Here is a 20,349-nt window from a genome sequence, read left to right as displayed (position 1 = left end):
ACAGAAGAAAGCAAAAAGAGGAACTACGTAAATGTTGCCAGAGTTGGTTTTTCATAGTCTTTTGTGATAGAGTTTTGACTTTTGGGGTGTTTTGGTTGGGGTGGGAGAGGATTGTATGACCAGACAAACAAGTTCTGTAAATGTTTATCAATGATTTTCTTTCTTGTTTTCTTTCCATTTCTTTTTTCTTTTTTTTTTTTCTTTTTTATCCAGATAGTTCTTCTAAAAATCATTAGGTGGCAACAGAAATAGGGTACAACATTTGTTTTATTATATATATATATATATATATATATATATATATATCAATTCAATTTAGAAATATTGTAAAACCAAAAGGTAAATACAAATAGAATTTTCAAAGTATTTATATATTATATATTTTCTAAAAAAAATATTAAATGAATTAAAATACAAAAATACTTGAAATCCAATTAGAAATATTGTAACATTAAAAGGTGAAAAAATAAGCCAAATATTTATTTATTATATTTTTTAATTATTACATTTAATTATTAAATACATAAATTAAAACAGTAAAACTTCAAATTAAATTTAAAATATTGTAAACATAAAAAGTAAATAAAAAATATGCCAAATATGTATATATTATAACAGTAATATCAAATAAATATAAAATGTAAATAAAGAAGAAAATGCATTGAATAAATTTAGAAATATTGTAACATTTCAATGCTAAATATTTATATAATTTATATTTTTATTCAATTATATTAAATGAATATGCATAAAAATAAAAAATCAAATTGGAAATATTGTAAAATTAAAAGGTAAATTAAAATATGCAATATATATATATATATATATATTAACAGCATTGCAGATTTAACTTATCACTCAGTTAGTGCTAGCTAGTTTGGGACCAAATGTTGGTTTATAGTCAATAGATGTATATATTTTTAAATATATTAAAAATACATTTATTTGTTGGGCCACTTTTCTTACAAAAAGTTTTGTAGCAGGGTTGAAAGGTTGAGCTTGACAAATGCAGTCAACAAAGTGTGTTTAATGGGAAAATGTACATTGAGGATTAAAAAATTGGAAAGATATCATTTAGGCTTACTTGTCTACCCAACGTGCTGTCAAAACGGTTGAAATTAGGTAATTTCCTGGCTGAGGGGTGTACAGATGTTTGATGTGTTTTGAAACAAGCAACTTTTCACACTGTGCTCATTTAATTTGAGAAAATAGTCAACATATAGCTTACATTTATTTCATAGTTTGATTTGTGCCTTTATTGCTTTAAAATATGTTATGGAATGCCAGTTTGTACCCTATTTGTGAAAGAGCTATACATGTCGCTACAAATCAGTGTAACTTTTAAAAAGTGACATACATTCAGCTGGGCCAGTGTTAACATACATAATGGCTCACTATCAGCTCCAATAAACCAATAAATGGTGATGTTATCTATAGACATGCCTCTGCCTCTGCCTCCACTCTTAAACCCTTAGATTCAGTCTATCACTCCGCCCTAAGATTCATTACTGGCGACATTTATTCTACTCATCATTGCATTCTGTATGAAAAGGTTGAATGGGTATCTCTAAGACAGGACAGGCATTGGTTTCTATTTATTTATAAATCCTTAAATAGCAACTTTCCATCATATACCACTTCCTTAATAAACTGGTCACATAATCATTACTTGACTTGTTCAAGTGATTGGTTATTGCTCAAAGTCCCACGTGCAAACACTAAACTTGGGGAAACTGCTTTTAGTTTCTGTGCTAGTTTAACTCACTTGTACCTATAGGTCAATTTAAAACCATGATTACAAACTACTCCATTCTTTAATGTAATAGTTTTTAACTGTGTTATGTCGTTGTTTTCAAATTTTTTGTGTGTAATTCTGTTTTAATTGTAATCTCGACCTCATTGACTTCTCAAGACTAAATAAAGGTTGAATGAATGAATGAATGATGAAAATAAACACAGTATTGTAATATAATTCAATGAGCTTAAAGCAGAACATGATGGCAAAGAACCAAGTTATAGGACATTTTGTTACAATGATTATTTATTAAATTTAAAATATCTGTAACACAGATTAAAAATCAGACACCTCAAACTACCATGGTCGACATGAATTGAAAATAAACATTCCTGTAAAACAGTCCCTCTTCTTCCACTGGATCCATGATGTCCTTCATAGAATAGTCTCTGGGTTTGTTATAAATGTACACGTCATTGCATAGGGCTGAGGCAAAACTCATCACTAGATTCATGGGTTTCATTGAAGTCAATCACTGCATGTCCATATACTGGAATTTAAGTTCCATATAGTTTCCATATAGAAAAAAACTATAACAAAATAACTTTTGCCTTTCAATTAAGTGTTGCTTTTGAATTGTACAATTTAGGAACCAAAAAATTAAATAAAACAGTATCAAAAGGATACAGTAATACATTTTAAAATAGACAATGTGAAAAGACAAAACAAAATGCCATACACACTTTTTTTTTTTTTTTTTTTTTTGTATTCCTCATGATCTGTGTGTAAGATATATGAGTTATTTTGTTTTGAAGTGTAGTGCCACTATTCAAAATCCAGGCCATTAACACTGATACCCCCCCCACCCCACCCCAACACCATTATCATTTGATGTTGTGTTTGCCTCAACCCTCTTACAAAAATGACAAAAAAACACAGCAGGAATGACAGCCAAAAATACAACTGCTTACAGCAGCTTGAAAAACAAACAAGTACAAGGTTAAAAAATAAAAATCACAATTTTCCACATCTGTTTATGAGCTCATGATTATTTGACCAATGGTTCATGATCCTTTTTCTTGATTCATCTTTTTTTTTTTTTTTTTTTTTTTAGCACATGCCGTATGCAATTTTGATTATAAAAGTACCTGAAACAACTGCTAGAGTGTCAGCATGCATAGCTGTTAGATATTTACAGATGTATGTACAACACAGAGGAACTGACAACTAAGGTGGACAGATCGGTCACAACGACATGAGACTTTACAGCGGTTTTTAAACCTATCACATGCAGGAATGGCAGAAAATTTAACACAGCCAAAGGAATATTAATTTTACCCACTGACATCATCACTTGCTTTTTCAAGTGAGTCTCTCTGCTGTATATGACGTGATGCTCTGTATGACAGATAGTCTATATTGTGAGCCACAGGAAATGAGTGTTTAAGAAACTATAGGGAATCACGCCCATTTCACGCTGAAGAGTGACTACAGGGGAACCAGGGTACTAGTTAACAGCAAAAAACTATGCCTGCCAACTATAAACTCTCAGCCAGCACAGGATTTCAATACTGATGGTAAAAGAAGAATAAATCACAATTTGTACACTAGATACAGTCAGATATTGCCAGGTGTGCACTCTGGGAACGTCAGTACTGGGTTTAACTAGTAAAAACTATGTAATTCACTAGGTCACTTAGTAGTTCCTGGAAATATTTCGACACCGGTTCAATGCTTATTCAAAAGAAGCTCTCTTACATAATGTCCTAATCAGATGCAATGAATGTATTTGATGTTTAATATACAGTTATTTAGAGAAGGATTTTGAACCAATGAGATTTCACTGTGGGCGGGGCTACCCAGCTTGACACAGAAATAGAAACCTTGCAACCGATAAAATGTTCTGTCACTTGTCGTGGTTGGAGCTGGTTAAGACAAAAACTCAGATTTACATGGAAAAGATGTGGTGTATGCATCTTAATTAGTTATTGCTAAACAAAAGTACTTATTTGGATCTGTTGCATGAGGTTTTATATTCAGAATTGCCTTTGATACAGGAAGACTTTAGTTACAGTATTTGCACAGGGAAAAGTGACAAACAGAATTATTGCAGGACTCTAGAGTGAATAGAGGTTCCACACGTCAATTTTCTGCCTTTGTTTCTTTGTAATATTTGAATGAGGACTTTATATACAACAAGTTGCTCTTTGTTTTTAATTGCTTTGGTTTGGTTGTCAGTATTGCTGCAAAACATGTTTCTCCTAGAAGTTTGAATACCTGTATAAAATGGGACAGACTTGAATCTTAAAGTCAGCATTAAACAGCGTGACCGAAGATAACAATTTTGTTCTTTGGATTAACGTGCACCAATGAATTGTTCACAATAAGACCAGGGAAATGTATTAATATCAATTAAAGCCTTTCATAAAGGCTTTAAAGTCTTGTTTAGCTGGAGTCTCTATCTCTTCCCCTTCTCTGGGCTAGGCCCTTGATAAATGTGTTCAGTACCTGGCCTAGCATGTTAATGCGTTTTATCATAAAGCTTATCGCTCCAAATGGACCATCAGGGTCAAGTGCCAAGGGGTTCACCATAACGGCAATACGATCCATGTTCTCTTATGCAGTCTGACAATCCAATCTCACCATCTCCTACAACTAAATACACCAAAGCAGGAGGCTCGCCGTTAGAAAACCTATTATTGTCCCACTGTTAAAGGAGAAAGGAAATGGTGTTTCAGTCTACAGCCTCAATGGAACAATTGCAGATCTATATTTAGTGAGGATGCATCTGAGAAAGCTTGATGAGAATGTATTCAATGTTCAAAGTTCTAATAAACTACATGCACTAAGCCCCAATTGAACAATCTAGCTGACTGTATGGCAAGAATATCGGAGTTAAGCTGTGATTCAGATGCCGGTTATTGTAATACAGTCGGCTAAGCTAGCAGCTAGTTTTGTGTTAGCGTCATTCAATTGGTGCAGCATTAATATGGGCGTGCTGGGATTTAAACTTGTGTTCTTATGTCTCAGATCCTCTAGGCAAGCTTTGGAAATGGGCTAAAGCACATTTGGAAAAGGGTTCGGCTTCATTTCAGTCCGTTGTTTGGCTAAGGGACAGCAGCACGCTAGCCGGCACTGAAATCACACTCCACATCCATTAGCACTGGTAATCTCAGTCACGCTGGTCTTCACACTGCGTCATTACAGACAGCATTAGCACTGCGAGGCCATGCTGTAATGGAGCATGTGCACTTGTGTGGAGTGTATTAATGTTAACGTTGAGCTAGTGGGCACTGTATTCTAATTTGAAGTTGAGGTGAAAACAAGGACAAATGAAGAGCACAGGAGAACATGGTGGCAGTTTTCTATGGATGTTGATCTATTTTTAACTGAGGCTGTGGCTTATTGGTTAGCGCACATCAAGGAGGTTCCTTGCGATTTATGTGTTGCCTACAAAATGTTTTATTTGGTCAGAATACATGCCTATTTTTGAATGGCCGTCAGTTGAGAACAATGTTTTTTTTTAAGGGGGTCCAGATGGTGTAGATGGGGCTAACTGGGCCTTGCTAATGAGACAAAACCTGACCCCTTGGTGCAAATGTTCCAGAAACATAAATATAGATTATGCTTAATAAGATGACAACGTTGTTTTCTTTTATTAGGTTAAGGTCATAAGCATAAATCTATTAACACAGGTAGACTTTTGACCATTACCCCGATTCTGCTCTGCATGTAAACTTCTTTACCATTTATCCATTGTGTGCAAGAGTTGTATGCATACCTGTTTACATGTTGATATCTCAAGCAGAGAATACCCTGATGATTTCAAATCTCACGTAAACGCAGTTTGTCTTGCGTTGTCTAATTTTTTGTATAAGCTGATTTATGGTTGTTATGAGCTTACTTGGATTAATGTTGACCTTGTTGGTCCAAGAACAACATGCCTCTCAGTTTAAACTCAAAATTAGATTTTAGGTTTAGGTTTAGAGTAAGACTTAGGGCTATGGTTGGTCCTTAAACAACATTTTCATCAGCCTTTCTTTCACTAGGGGTAGTTAATGGTTAAGGTTAGGGTTTAGAACTGTGTTTGTGCAACAGGAATGTTGTTCTAGGAGTAACAAAAGACTTTGATTTAGTAACATGTCTTGGCACAGTCACCAAGCTGTGCTACTAATGTGGGAGACACAGGTTTGATTCTAGTCTGTGACATTGGGGTTACGATTAGGCGTTAGGGGTTAAGGGTACTTTAACTCCCCTAGTAATTTTAAGGATGAAAAATAACTATTTGAACTTGGTTCTGCTGAAATCCTGCTAGACAGAGGCAGAATTTTACCAAAAGATTCAGAGCAGCTGAAATGAATTTCTTTAGCAAGATGATGACCCCTCTTTACTGAATCCAAAGACAAGAATTCCAGTTTACTTGTAGAAGTGATTTGGAAACAGATCAAATAGATGTGTCTGGGTGGCATGGAAATGTGTGATCATGCTGGGAGCTGTTACACTACACCATAAAGTTTGAAAATATTGGGACTTTATGAAAATCAGTTCTGTAGAGAATTTCTATGATTCCTACAGCATTATTCTGGATTTGGATTTCAAAGCACATTTGTTAATCCTAATGAGCTATTCAAAAGCTAAGAGGCATTTCAGATCATTTTCTTAGCATCTAGCTGGGTTCTCACCTGAATCAGGAAAATTATTTCACACAGCTTCATTTGAAAGTGTGCAAATACTTTGTTGAGAATATAACAACATTAAATGTAATTACAAGAGCAGTGAACCCATAAAGTGCACTTTGCATATTGACTGGCTGTTTGGGTTCACTAGAAGGGTTGACTGACATTTTCCATCCTTTCATATTCCAAGCTTCAAATATGTATTAACTTATCATCGCAAAAGCTGCTAAGACTCCAGGAAGATCCATCCTTTTGATGTCATGTTTATTGCCGCGCTAACCAAAGCAACATGCAGCATCTGTGTACTTCAAAAGACGTTCTGTCCAAGACACATTTACACACACACACACACACAGACACATACATACACACACACACACACACACACACACACACACACACACACACACACACACACAGATAAAGGAAAACACACAAACTACAGTTAAATGGGGATGAGATAGTGAAGTTTTCTCACTGAATTTGTGACTACAGCCTTGGCTTTCTTCCCACGAGTGTGTGTGTGTGTGTGTGTGTGTGTGCGTTTCTAACAAGCGCTCTGTCACAGTCGTTGCCATCTTGCACTACAGCTGTTGATTTGGCTCCTTAAATGAGCCAAAGTCTTTGTACTGCATCTGTGTATTTGTGTCTGTTTAAAGAGTTGGCCATCAGTAAATGCCTGCCAGACGATCACTCTTAAACGATGGCCTGCGCTTATTTAAGATCTGTAATGCTCCTGCACTATTTGAAGATAAAGCGACCGCCCGTTTCATGTGCGCCTCACATAAGTTAACTTCTTGCAGGAGTCATGTTTGAAGTAGCGCAGGACAGCTTCTTCTGTGAGAGGGGACATAAAAGACAAGTCTGGAAACATCTGAACTGCATGTTGGCTCATATTCTGTCTGACATGTTTTTATTTTCCTTCATGTCTTCATCCCTGTCTCCCCAAGACAGCTAAAATGCCCAGGGCTAGCCAACCATCCCCAACAATTAGACGGTGATCGGCCATGCAGAAAAGTGCCCGAGCATCTGAAAGATGTGTGAAGGGTCATTTGTTTTTATGTAAACAATCAAACTGAGTGCTAAAAAGAGGCATGGCTGTGGGCTTACATGTTGTATAATTGACCCAAATGAGTGTTTGTGATGTTTCACAGAGTTTGAGAGATACACTGAGATTTTTTTAAGATTTGGAGTTAAAGATGGGATCGCTAGACTGTCTATTGAACCTAGACTGAACATTATGACACTTTTAGTATCGTACAGTAGAATGAAAGATTTTTGTAGAGTGGAAAGCCTTTTAAAGGCAAAGTGTGAATTTTATTGCTGTTAAAATGTTTTTTATCCCAGTTTAATGTGCAGAGACAACTTTAAGTAAGCCATTCATAGCTTGACTTCCTGAAGAGTGTAAACACTGCGTTGTTTGTGTGGTCCAACATTTCAATTCTAGGCTCAACCAATGACATGGTTTGTAGAGGGATGACTTGTTTTCCGAACAGTGCGTTTTCTTAACACATTTAAATACAATCATTTTTGCAATTCTGTTTGGTAGCACAGTTGTGCAGAAATTACACAATTCACTTTGCCATAGTAACTTTAGTTATTGCGGCCTTTCGTAAGGGGCGTTAACAATGACAATGACTGCTGGAGGTCAGCAAGTCACTGTACTGTTAGTTGTTAGCAGGCATTCCTACTCGACTGTAGTATACTGTATCCATAGGCGAATGGCGAGAGCTTCGCTGTCTGCTTTCCAATTTGTAGTCGCCAAAAAATGTGAACTCTACTCAACATTAAGTGCGTTTACATGCACATCAATTAGCTAATTTTTTTTTACCAAAAATATGCTTAATTAATCAAATCAATAATTTATGAATACCATGTTTACGTGAGACTTGAGATCATCAGGTTAGGTTTAGGTTTGGGGTTAGGGTAGGGTAGTGTTAGGGTTAGTCATACGCACAGCACTTGCACACATTGGATAAGGCAATAAAAAAGCAGATAAAGTTGTTGACATGCAATGCAAAATCAGGATAGTGTGCAAATATCTTTGTGTGCCAATCGATTTTTGCTTATTTATGATATTTCCCTGATAAAGGAAAGCCGTTTAAGGGATTGACATGACCACACATCGTCGGCCTATTAAGCATAGTCAGAGTAAGATCATGTATGTGTACATGCTCGCTGTCAGATCGCCAGCGGTCTCTGTCACTCATGTTGCCTTAAATAACTAACTCTTGCTAAAATTAATGATATCTAGTTACTGCAAAACACTTTCAATGTGAATGTACCTTTAGAGCTTTTCATTGAGGCTTACCATTTATGTGCTATATCTCCAAATGGTTTTAAGTGTCAATCTAGTTGAGTTCTTTGAGTTGGGCCTTTTTTAGCATTTGGATGTGTGTGTCTGTATGAGTGTGTGTATACTCAAACGTGTTCTCCAGCAGTTCCTATTGACTCAGTGACATCCTGAAATCTCTTTGACATGAGATGAATGGACAGTTTTGGCAGGCTGCCCCATAGACCTCTTTACGAGACTCCCCCAAAGCACTTCCTTATGCTATATACAGTATGTACAACTCTGCTGTTTGTGTGTGAGTGTGTGTTTGTCATTTTCTGTGTTTCTTGGCAAGCATACAAGAGATGTACAATAAACCTGCCAATTTAATACTTCTCAGTTCCAGTTTCTGGGTATTATGTCCTGTTTTTCCTACTTATTGCGCAGAAAACACCAAGTGCATGTCATTTCTATTGTTGTCAGCATTTGGCGGTTGGTTTTTCCCCAAACTGCCGAACCCTAGAGAGCATACAGCATTCAAACGTTGTGAAGTTTGAGTCCACGTTTCACAATAAACCAGCTCATCTTGGTGGTTCCTAGACTAGTATTTGGCAGGTACCTACAGTATATGACAGCATGCAGGTTGTTGACTGCCGATGTACAAGTAATACAGGATCTCCCAGTCTGTTGCATGGTTTCTGTCTTTTGACTGGTTGTGAAGCAGTTTTTCCCATTCTTATGATCAGTTTTAGGAAAATAAACCAAGTCTCAAATGGTTTTATTGACCCTTGCATACTGGGCATTGGAGTGGGCATTGGTGTCAATGGTCTTTGGTATTACCCCAACACTTTGGAAAGCATCCTCGCAATTCTTTCTGCTGTCACATCTCCGTGCTGTCTTCAACATTTTCACTCACATTACTTGAGTTTATTCTGATGTTTGTCCTCATTGTCTTTTGTTATTACAGCAACAGGGAGCAGCAACTACTGTCTACTGTGCTGTGGCTCCAGAGTTGGAGGGTCTCGGAGGGATGTACTTTAACAACTGTTTCCGCTGCCTGCCGTCTCTGCAAGCCCAGGACCCAACAGTCGCCCTCAGCCTTTGGGAACTTAGCGAGCAGCTCATTCAGGCGAGATCAAACCCACCTAAGGTGCTCTGATCCCTCCAGCATAGTCTCACAGCCCCCATAGGGTTGTTTACATGACCATCACCGCTATGTATGGATGCAAGATGCAGGCATGGGATAATCATTGTTTAAAGGGGTAAAAATTATGAGAAAATGCAATTTTAAACTGTACAAGGACGTTGGCAATCAAAGGTGGAAGTTATCTGGGAATCTGGGCATGGAGTTCTACAGCAGAAAAAGAGATGTGGGGAGACAGCGAGAGACTCAATTCAGTTGTGTCTCTCTCAAAGGCGTAATCACTCAATCCTGCATTAGGGTTTTAACTAGGTCTAGATCACTCTATAAATGTCTCATTAACAAGCACTAATGTTTGAGTTGTCTATAAAGGGGGCACTATATTTACTGATATGGTTTCAATTAAGTTAACCTTTACAAGTGGAGGTTTACCGCATACAAATGCTCATCTGTTTGAAGACCAGTTTCAACCCATACATCTGTACAAACACAAATGTAGAGTAAATGTTTTAAGGGGCGCAATCTACAAAGACATAATTCGGGAAATGTACAATTTGTGAACTGTTTACAAACATGGCATCTTCACATTTCTAAGAATACGCTTGTATTAATATCCTGTACATAATATATACACAAGATGCTTTTCTGGAAGAATTTGAATGCTGCTGTTGTTTGAAAACCCATCTGCCTAGACCCTTCAAACTTTTATAAAAAGCTGGGCTAATGTGAAGTACAATAACAGCATCTGATACAAGAACCAAAGGGCCATCAGTGGCAAAGAATGAGAAAGAGTCTTTGAATTCTGGAAATATCTGGTGGTTGTTCCTTTTTGAATTCCTTTTATTGTCCATTTTGTGTCATCAGACATGCAGGGATGTTTCAAGGCTTTGCTAATTTTTCATTGTTGGTGTGATATCTGTAAATCAGGTTGTAGTCGGTAATTTTGGGTAAGGCTGAAGAATGGCACTCAGGTTGATAAAGGTTTTTTTTTTTTATGTAGGGTTTCTCCTCCATCCTCTTTCTCCTCCTCACTGTCTTCATCAGGGGTTGATTTTAAAGAGGTTGTGCTTTGTGGCAGTCTTGGAGCCGTGGGTCACTCTAAGCCAGAAGCATTCCAGTGTTGCACTGTCTGTAAAAATAGAAAGAAAGAGAAGGATGCTTATTAAAACATAAACTGATTCTTTTTTTGCGTCCATAGTGTTTTTTGTTTGTTTGTTGTTGTTGTTGATGTGAAATGGGTGTACTGAAACATTTGAGCTGTCACTAAGAATTTGATTCATAAGGAATTAAATGATTTCAGTTCTGATCCTGATTCCTCTTAATGATTCAGATTCTATAACAGTTCCATTAATGATTTTCTCAGTACTTTTGAGGAAGAAATATTTGGAAATAAGAAATGCAGCTCTTAAATTGAAACACTGTAGATTCAAACAAACTGGCTCATAAGAGTCATTCTTTCGGGAATCGAGTACACTGGTCACACTGTATGCTTCACGCTGCTGATTCTGGTATTTTTGAAAACATGGAATCAGTTCAGAATAAGAAATTGTTCTCGATTCCCAACTGTATGTATCGCAGAGGGTTCTTAAGGTAACAGTTAGCCAAAGTCCCAACAAATAGTGTTGAGAAGATTCATTTTAGCGAAGAATGGTCTTTTTTTTATTATTAGTTCATTCGGACAGATCCGAATGATTTTTTTTTTTCCTTATTTATTTATATATATTTTTTATGAACTAATAAAAAAAACATTTAATTGTTTAATTTGAATCATCACTCTCTTGCATAAGTCCAAACACAACATTTGAAGTCTTCTTTTTTTTATAATGAAATCAATATTTAAATACTCGTTTACCACTGTTTCTGATTAAGTTACATAGATTGCATAAATGTTTGCCAATGTCTTTAACAAATAGTGCTGAGAAAACAGATTTTTTTTTTTTTTTAGTTTTGATGAACCACTTAAAAAAATATTAATCTATTAATTTGAGTCATTACTCAAAAAATAAATATAGTGAAATGAGAGGCTTCTTATTACCATTTTCAATTCTGTACATTTTTGGTTTATGATTTTGACAAGTCAACAGTTTTCCCCCTTGCAGCTGAGTGATTTATAATGCTTTGAGAATCAGTTCCACCGACTCATTAAGAAGAACTGATAAAAAAAAAAAAAAAAACAACAAACCAAGTATACTAGGCAAAAACAATTTTTTTTTTCACTCTAATTATTATGATTATTGTAAAAAGTGAACAATTGAACATAGTGTGAGTCTTTTGTTTCACTGCTCCAATAATAAAGGACGTCCCTTGAGATTTAAACCAAAAAAGGCGGGAAAGTATTTTCTTATTTCTTCAGTCAGTCAGGGATGAGCGAGTTTCCTAGGAGTGACATGATCAGAACCCTTCCTCGCCTGTCTGTTTAGTGAGGCTTTGACCATGACCCGGAACAACTCTACAAAACAAACCGCCTGTCACATGCATTACTCGCTCCAACAGAGTAATTGACACATCAAGAAGCCAATGATAAAACTGACCCGTCCCACCCTTTCACGCTTGTGTGGCCAATGGATGTCATGTCACACCAGAAAACCAGACAAAAGTAAATGCTGTGTTTTACAAAAAGCACATTCTGATATGCATGTCACAAACAAAATCATGCAAAAGTTGGCAAGACATATGTTGGTTACATCTTATTTGATCTGTTCCCAACATGTGAGAAGTGTGCAACACAGCATATGTGATCTGAAGATGTGGTTGTATAACACTCAGAGTACATACTTTCCTGCACAAACAGGGTTGTGTAATGTGCACATAGATGGTGTGCCCCGCTCAGTGCAGGTGGCCTATCTGTGTTTGCTCCCACACACACACACAAACTACTGTATAAGTAATTCATGATGCAATAGAAATTGCACATGCATTGTTTGAGGTACAACACCAGCAGCAGACAAACAAGTTGTTCACAGAATTCCTTGTATGAGTTTTGAATTTAGTTTAATTTCTATTTTACTTTCAATGTGTCCTTTCAATGGAATATAGCATCACTGTCTGATGAAAAGCACGTATCTCAAAAAAAAAAAAAAAATTCAAGAGCATGGGAAAACTCTTTTTCTCATAAACAATCATACAAAATTAAGCGAAAATAACAATTAGTCACCTTTAGCACAATAAATAGTATTTTATCATTACACATCTGTTAGTGAGCTGTTCGATATTTTAATTGGATTTTTGTTAGCGAACGTGGATGTACATGATTTACTTATCATGGGTTCCAATGGCGCATATTCAGTTACAGACTTGAGTCTCACTGTTTGTCTTCCCAGATCTCAGTTGGTAGGTTATCGGTTGCTAGAGAAATTTTTTTTTTTTTTTTGGTTATAATCTGAGCTTTCACTTACTATTTTAGATCGAAATCAGTTTTATGACTAGGGTTTCTATTCCAGTTGTTGAGTGGACAGTTCGGTTTAGAGACCCGTTTTCCGGGTCTAACACATAAATCGCCTGTCAGAATTAGCTTTCACTCGTGGTTTCGTGAAGATGGAAATCTGGCAACCCTATATGGCTGGTATAGTCTACTTTTTAAAGCCACCTGACATGTGTGTGCATGAATGGCTTTGGTTGTCAGGGAAACCACAGAGCCAGCACGATGTAGGCAATCTCTTCACTACACTTCAGCCAGACAGCTGAGATAAATTAGGTGACGCTCTTCAAAACATAAGGGCGGAACATACACACTTTTGATGGACACTTGTCATGGCCAGTGGAGATACTTGTTAAACAGATTTAAAACAGATTAAACATCTTTTCATTGGTCAGTTCGATGCACAATTAAAACAGTAGGAAGAGGTAGTTCGGCGCATTCCGTCTATAGTAAAAAGTCAAAATTGCCAAAAGTGGATATACGTGTTTTTCATCGGATAGCGCTGATAGTTTAGTTTTCACTTTTTAGTTTTCACTAGTTTTAGATCCAGTTTAGTTCCCCCATTTTCACTTCCATTGTAAGTCCCTTACTGTAATTGCTTTTATATATATATATATATATATATATATATATATATATATATATATATATATATATATATATATATATACACACACACACACACACACACTGGTGGCCAAAAGTTTGGAATAATGTACAGATTTTGCTGTTTCGGAAGGAAATTGGTTCTTTGATTCACCAAAGTGGCATTCAGCTGATCACAAAGTATAGTCAGGACATTACTGATATAAAAAACAGCCCCATCACTACTTGAAAAAAGTCATTGATCAAATCTAGACAGGCCCCATTTCCAGCAGCCATCACTCCAACACCTTATCCTTGAGTAATCATGCTAAATTGCTAATTTGGTACTAGAAAATCACTTGCCATTATATCAAACACAGTTGAAAGCTATTTGGTTCATTAAATGAAGCTTAACATTGTCTTTGTGTTTGTTTTTGAGTTGCCACAGAATGCAATAGACTATAATTTTTTAAGGTCAATATTCGGTCAAAAATGGCAAAAAAGAAACAGCTTTCTCTAGAAACTCATCAGTCAATCATTGTTTTGAGGAATGAAGGCTATACAATGGTTGAAATTGCCAAAAAACTGAAGATTTCATACAAAGGTGTACACTACAGTCTTCAAAGACAAAGGACAACTGGCTCTAACAAGGACAGAAAGAGATGTGGAAGGCCAGATGTACAACTAAACAAGAGGATAAGTACATCAGAGTCTCTAGTTTGAGAAATAGATGCCTCACATGTCCTCAGCTGACAGCTTCATTGAATTCTACCCGCTCAACACCAGTTTCATATACAATAGTAAAGAGAAGACTCAGGGGTGCAGGTCTTATGGGAAGAATTGCAAAGAAAAAGCCACTTTTTTTTTAGTTATGCTGTAATCAACATTATGCAATATGTATGTATTGAACCCAAAATGTTTCTTTAAAACCTTTACAATCCACCTTCATTAAACATGACAGTGCCATTAGATAATGATAACACTTGATGGCCCTGAGAACATTAACTGAACTGAATTTGCAGACTGTCTGAGTATTTACTGCATTTGATGAAGAACGTACTTCTTGGCTGCAAGGACGTTCTTTGGGTTTGCAGGTGAGTAATATGAATACATTCCCAAATATACTTTATTCAGGATAATATTTATTGTCTGGGATCTTACAGTGTCCAGTAGATGCATACTTCAGCATCTTAATGGATGTAGTTGGTCATCTGGGTATTTCTACCATATCATGAGGGCTAGGAATCGGACATAATAATCCACTGACAAACTGCTTATGGCATACTATATAGGTAAGAGTGCATATTCGGACATGGGGCAAAACTAAATATAGTGTAAGTGTAACTAGAAAACACTGAACTAAAACTAAACCAGAACTATGTTATAAAAAAAAATAAAAAAAAAAAAATAAAAAAAACTGTAATAATCCTGCCATGATGCAATGCAAAAATTGCACATGCATGGATTGGGCTACGACACAAGAAACAAAGAAACAAAGTGTTCCTAGAACTCCTTGTACCAGTAAGCTGAGGGGAAAAAAAAAGGTTGTCTCACACAACGGTATGCATAAACAAACAAGCTATTCCTTCAGTGTTTGTGAGCGTGTGTGGGACTGGAGGTGGGGCGGCACTCTATTTCTGCTTCCACTCTCTCCTTCTTTTTCTATCTGTTCTCTCCAGAGAGGCAGAGAGGTCTGGGAGAGGTAAAGGCAGTAAAAGTGTCAGCATGTAATGAATGGGCCCCTGATGGAGGGAGAGAGAAAGTGAGTTGGGGGAGGAAGAGGAAAGACTGCTTGTTATTTGTCTGATATTGAGGGAGGATAGCTAATGATGTGAGGCATGTAAACCTGAAGTGGCACTAAAGCGTAAGTGTGAGTGTGTGGGAACCGGTGGGATTGTCCCAATTCAGGATAACAGGAGATAAAGTGGGAAACAGATGTAGTGTTTCTGGGCCAGCCAGGTGTCACGCGCTGTATTGTTTGCAAATGGCTGAACATAGATAGGAAAGCCTTCAGTCGGAGAGAGACTCAACAAATGAACAGTACCATACTGCAAGCTCTCGACCCCGTTTATCCAGTGGGGTTACAAAAGTATGTTTCAGAATGAAAATCCTTTGGGGTATTCACACTTTACATTGTTAACCCAGTGTTATTCTAAACGTAAAAGTCTCAACTTAATCCTGAGTTTTCCTGTCCCATGCTTGTCATTATTTATACCCTGGGAAATTAACTAATTTTGGATAGTCAGGTTTTAAGATTTCACATTGTACAATGTTTAAGCTGGGACGTCCCATGTTTTGGCTGAAATTTAGACCCAGTGACAGACAGCGAAATGCTCGAAGAGGACCACCGTCTCGTATTGAAGCTTTCAAAATGACCCCTACATCTGCTCTGGTTATCTTGAGGGGTTTGGGGCACTAAGACCAGCGAACCTTTCTTGGAACACTTAACGTTAATGTTCCCTTAGTTAGGGGCATATAAAGGGGTTAATTAATGACTTTTAGTTCATTTATAAATGCATTATAAGTCATTTATATGCAGTTATAACAACATGCATAAAAAGGAAAACTTTTATGCAATACTTGCTGAATAGTGAGCCATTTTACCTCACATGTTATAAATGCCTAATAACACTTATTCAACATTAGTAAACTATGAAAATGTACCGTAAGGTAAAGTGGGCACATATAAAGAATTGATTAAGAAATGTATTATTTTTGCAGCATTGTGGCATACATCATGAATTGCGATATTATATGTTTCATTTTAGGATAAATAGGTGTATTTATTAAGCATTAATAACATGTAAGTTTAATGCTCAGTATTTGGCAAGTATTCCATGAATGTTGTTATAACCGCATATCATTCATTTATAATGCATTTGTAAATTGCTTATTAGTTGTAAGTGAACCCCTTTATCCATCTTATTTTGCGACATGGAATTAAGCAGCCGCTGCATTTCCGGCGAATGTGAGAAAGTTCTGCTGGCATTGACCGCAGTGTAAATAACTAGAAGATTATAATACCAGAGTTAGTGATCTGGGCTTATAAATTATCACACAACCACAGGATGTACAGCAGAATGATGGCCTAATGTCGGATAATTTTCTAAAATTAGAATTTATAGTAAAAGGCTATGTTCAGACTGCAGGCAAATCTGCTTTTTTCTCAGATCAGATCTTTTCAGGCAGACTGTCCGCACTAATCAGATTTGTGCATTCAGACATAACCAACCTATCTGCATGTGTTGCTTTGGTAATGACGTAGGCGTACCCACGTGACGATGCTTTTAAAACAGATGCGGGAAAAATGTGCATCATCTCGCTCTCCAAATAAGCGCCTTATCCAGTCGCGGTGCAGAACTCCTCCGTCACACAAGAAAAACTCAGCGACGGAGGAGACTGGTACATATTGTGATGTTCCATGCTGCAGTCACCGATTTCTGATGTCATCGTTGTGTGTAGCGTTAAGAGTGATGCAAAAGACCATTTGAAATCCGATTTGAGCAGCCAGAGCGTCCGGACTGAGACGCATCTGAAAAAATCAGATTTCAATCGCATTTGAAACCACCTCCCGATGTGGTTTGAATCAGATTCGGAAAAATCAGATTTCATGTGGTTTTTTGCTGTCCAGGCTGTCAAAAACTCATCTGGATACAGTCTGGATATGCAAAAAATCAGATGTTTAGTGGCAGTCTGAACAAGGCCAAGGAGTAAGTAAATCATTCTCTTGTAGCTGTGTTTTGTTGTACTGAAGAGACAGTAATAAAATCTGCTTCTTTCATTACCGAGATTGTGACGATGCAGTCTTTCTTATCTCCATGTACACCTCCATTCATATGTACCTGCATAACCTCCAATGATGCCTTTATTTATTTATTTATTTATTTCCAAAGGCAAAGTTTCATAAGCCATGCTGAATGCGAGATCTGCATGTCTGTTTACTATACACTGCTAAGAAAGAGTGAATGCTCTCTGAAAGGAACGGAGAGTAAAATGCGTTTATTATTTTGCCAAGATGAAACAAGATCCAGTTTTGGTGCAAAGAAAGTTGAAGCAGCATGTTCCCGGCATCTTTCTTCTCTCTACTGCATGTGTAAAATTTGTGGAGGCGTGTCAAGACGTCACTCAGGACTGTCCTTGTCAGCCCGATTTAATTCATTCTTCCATTAAAACAGTGTGTGATTAAACGATGGCAAAATGTGATAAACAATAAAACTATACGCGCTCAAAACCAATGTGTTTATGAAAATCGTAATTAATGATAACAATATGTCAACATTTATTGCCAGTCTGTAATATAAATCAGCAAAATGTAGTATTTTTGTATAGCTAAAATAGCTGGAAGTGGTGTATACCGGAAGTGGTCCGCATTCAAGGTTGATAATGGCGGCGCCCTAGTTTTGCTGAAAAATAAGGTGGATAAACCCTTAACAAGGGGAGCATAAATGTAAAGTAAGACCCCTTCTTCAGCAGGGACTGCACAAAGTGCATGAACATGTAATGATGTAAACATTATTTAGTTTATGATTGGTTGCTTGTACTGTTGCTAAACAACTCGTAACATTCTAGCAACAAATTGTTTACGCTCTAGACCTGTCACCGTAATTTGGGGTCACCGTAATTGCATTTCAATATCAAAAAGGGAAAAGCCATTTGTAGCAGATGTTGTGCCATTGCCCCTTGTAGACCAACCCTTAAACACTTAGCCAAGATTGACAATTGCTTGACCTACAAAAAGGACAAAAGCCATTTCTAAATGTGTCTTAAATGCACTGAGAACAAACAAGCACTAAATGATGTTGACAGTGTGCCACAGGTGGCATAGCATCTGAGCTTTCTGCCATAAGGGCTTCTGAAAAACTGTAGGCTCTATGTCGGTTCCCATCCTCTGCTCAAGCCTCTCTCCCTCCAGGGAAGTCTGGTTGGCCGTCGTTCTGTTATGACCCTGTTCTGCCTCCGCGGCAGGCGGAGCAAATGCTCAGCTGGGTCTAGACACAAGCTGCTGTTATTGTTCTCAGACTCCCTGAGGTATAGATTCTAATACAACAAATAACAACATCTTTGCCTCCAGAGTTGTACCATTTCCAGCAAGTTTGCCCTCAATGAAGTACTGAATCCACTGTTTTACAATTGGAAACTTTAAAGAAGTTTTAAGGAGTCAACATTTCTTTGTTCAAATCCCCAACCAGAGTATTGAACTTTGGTTATGGATGAAGTTACCATGATGTCACACTGCAGAAATCAGCGCTTCAGGTTTTTCAGAGCAGCTACTTTTAATAGTAGATACAGTATAAGCATTGCTGCTGTTTTATATCATTTAAAAATGTTTATTAATGTCAATACAAGTTATTGTAAAGGGTCTCCTTGGTTTATAGTGCAAAATATATGTACAGTAGATTGTTTTTGAACTATCAACAGAACCAGTTTTAACTTGACAACACTTCTGAGAACACACTTCTAAAGCTGGAGAAATGTGGCATATCAAATTAAATGACAGACATGCAATATGCATCTTCACAGCTTAAATTATTGGTCAACATATGGTTATATGGTTAAATAGTAATATTTGACCTGTATGCTGTTCGCTGCGGTGGTGGAGATAGGGTCCCATTCATCCCATTAAATCTTACATGGTGGTACAGTATGTATATATAATTGGCCTTATATTTGTCACAGCAATTGATAACAGCCGTTTGTGATCAGAGTTTGTGCGATTCCTTCGTGAAACATTTAAATCTACCAACAGCAGCTGCGGGACAATTGGGTCTTATTCGGGCAGACGTGAAAACAATGGTGATCCGCGAAATATCATAATTTTTGTCCAATCCTGTGTTTGTCCTGATCTACCAATCCTGTTGAAAACCGAAATCTCCAATAATCTTTTGGAAATGGGGTGTTTCAATCTCTCAAACAGCTTTTCTGGGGCATTTTCACCTCAATTTGAGCGAAGCACCCACTGAAAGCAGATCTTTTCTGGGGTGCCAAAAAGACCTCGGAAGAACCTCACCAAGCATTTGTTTGTAAACAGAAACTTCATCTATTACTTTTCAAAGCAATCAAACTTTTCGCCTGGCAGATGATAAAACGAGTGAAAAAAGTCCCAGACTTACACTGGAGAAGGCACCTGAGCTATATCTAGAGACTAGAATATAATAGAGACTTAGGGCTGACATCTTTTCACTTAGGCCAGTAAATAAACACTTAGTAACTCCCCAGAACGCCCTAGCAACTGTGCTGTAATAGGCCAAACCCCACTCAGAACGCCTGTCTTTCAGACTTAAGGATGTTCAGCTCTAGTCAGCTGCATCTACAAACAAAAGGCAGTTGGGCTGAGCCAGGCCCATCCTACCTACAGCCAGGGGTCCAGTAAGCTCCTTTAAACTCCAACTTTGTCTAATCGAGGCATTCTTTATCCACGTCCTAGTGTGAGACATTTTGAGAAAAACTGCATAACTGATCTACTTCTCCATGCATGTGCCGCCAAAAGATGGCTTTTGCTGTCTGAGTATTTTGGAAGATTCA

General features: G+C 37.2%; 2 protein-coding genes across 2 annotated transcripts in view; one reads left to right on the top strand and one right to left on the bottom strand.

The window, feature by feature from the left end:
- LOC127437465 (WW domain-containing oxidoreductase) overlaps positions 1 to 11,007 on the top strand; it is a 346,983-nt gene extending 335,976 nt beyond the window's left edge. The window contains exon 9 of the mRNA XM_051692403.1: positions 9,651 to 11,007. Coding sequence (XP_051548363.1) covers positions 9,651 to 9,842 — 192 coding nt within the window. The 3' untranslated portion in view covers positions 9,843 to 11,007. The remainder of the gene's footprint in view (positions 1 to 9,650) is intronic.
- LOC127437471 (transcription factor Maf-like) overlaps positions 10,816 to 20,349 on the bottom strand; it is a 127,819-nt gene continuing 118,285 nt past the window's right edge. The window contains exon 3 of the mRNA XM_051692412.1: positions 10,816 to 10,953. The gene's annotated coding sequence lies outside the window, so the exon portion shown is untranslated. The remainder of the gene's footprint in view (positions 10,954 to 20,349) is intronic.

Source organism: Myxocyprinus asiaticus, chromosome 48, assembly GCF_019703515.2.
Source record: "Myxocyprinus asiaticus isolate MX2 ecotype Aquarium Trade chromosome 48, UBuf_Myxa_2, whole genome shotgun sequence".
NCBI classification, from domain to species: domain Eukaryota; kingdom Metazoa; phylum Chordata; class Actinopteri; order Cypriniformes; family Catostomidae; genus Myxocyprinus; species Myxocyprinus asiaticus.
The sequence above is the reverse complement of the archived record's forward strand: the minus strand, read 5'-3'. Positions and strand labels throughout refer to the sequence as shown.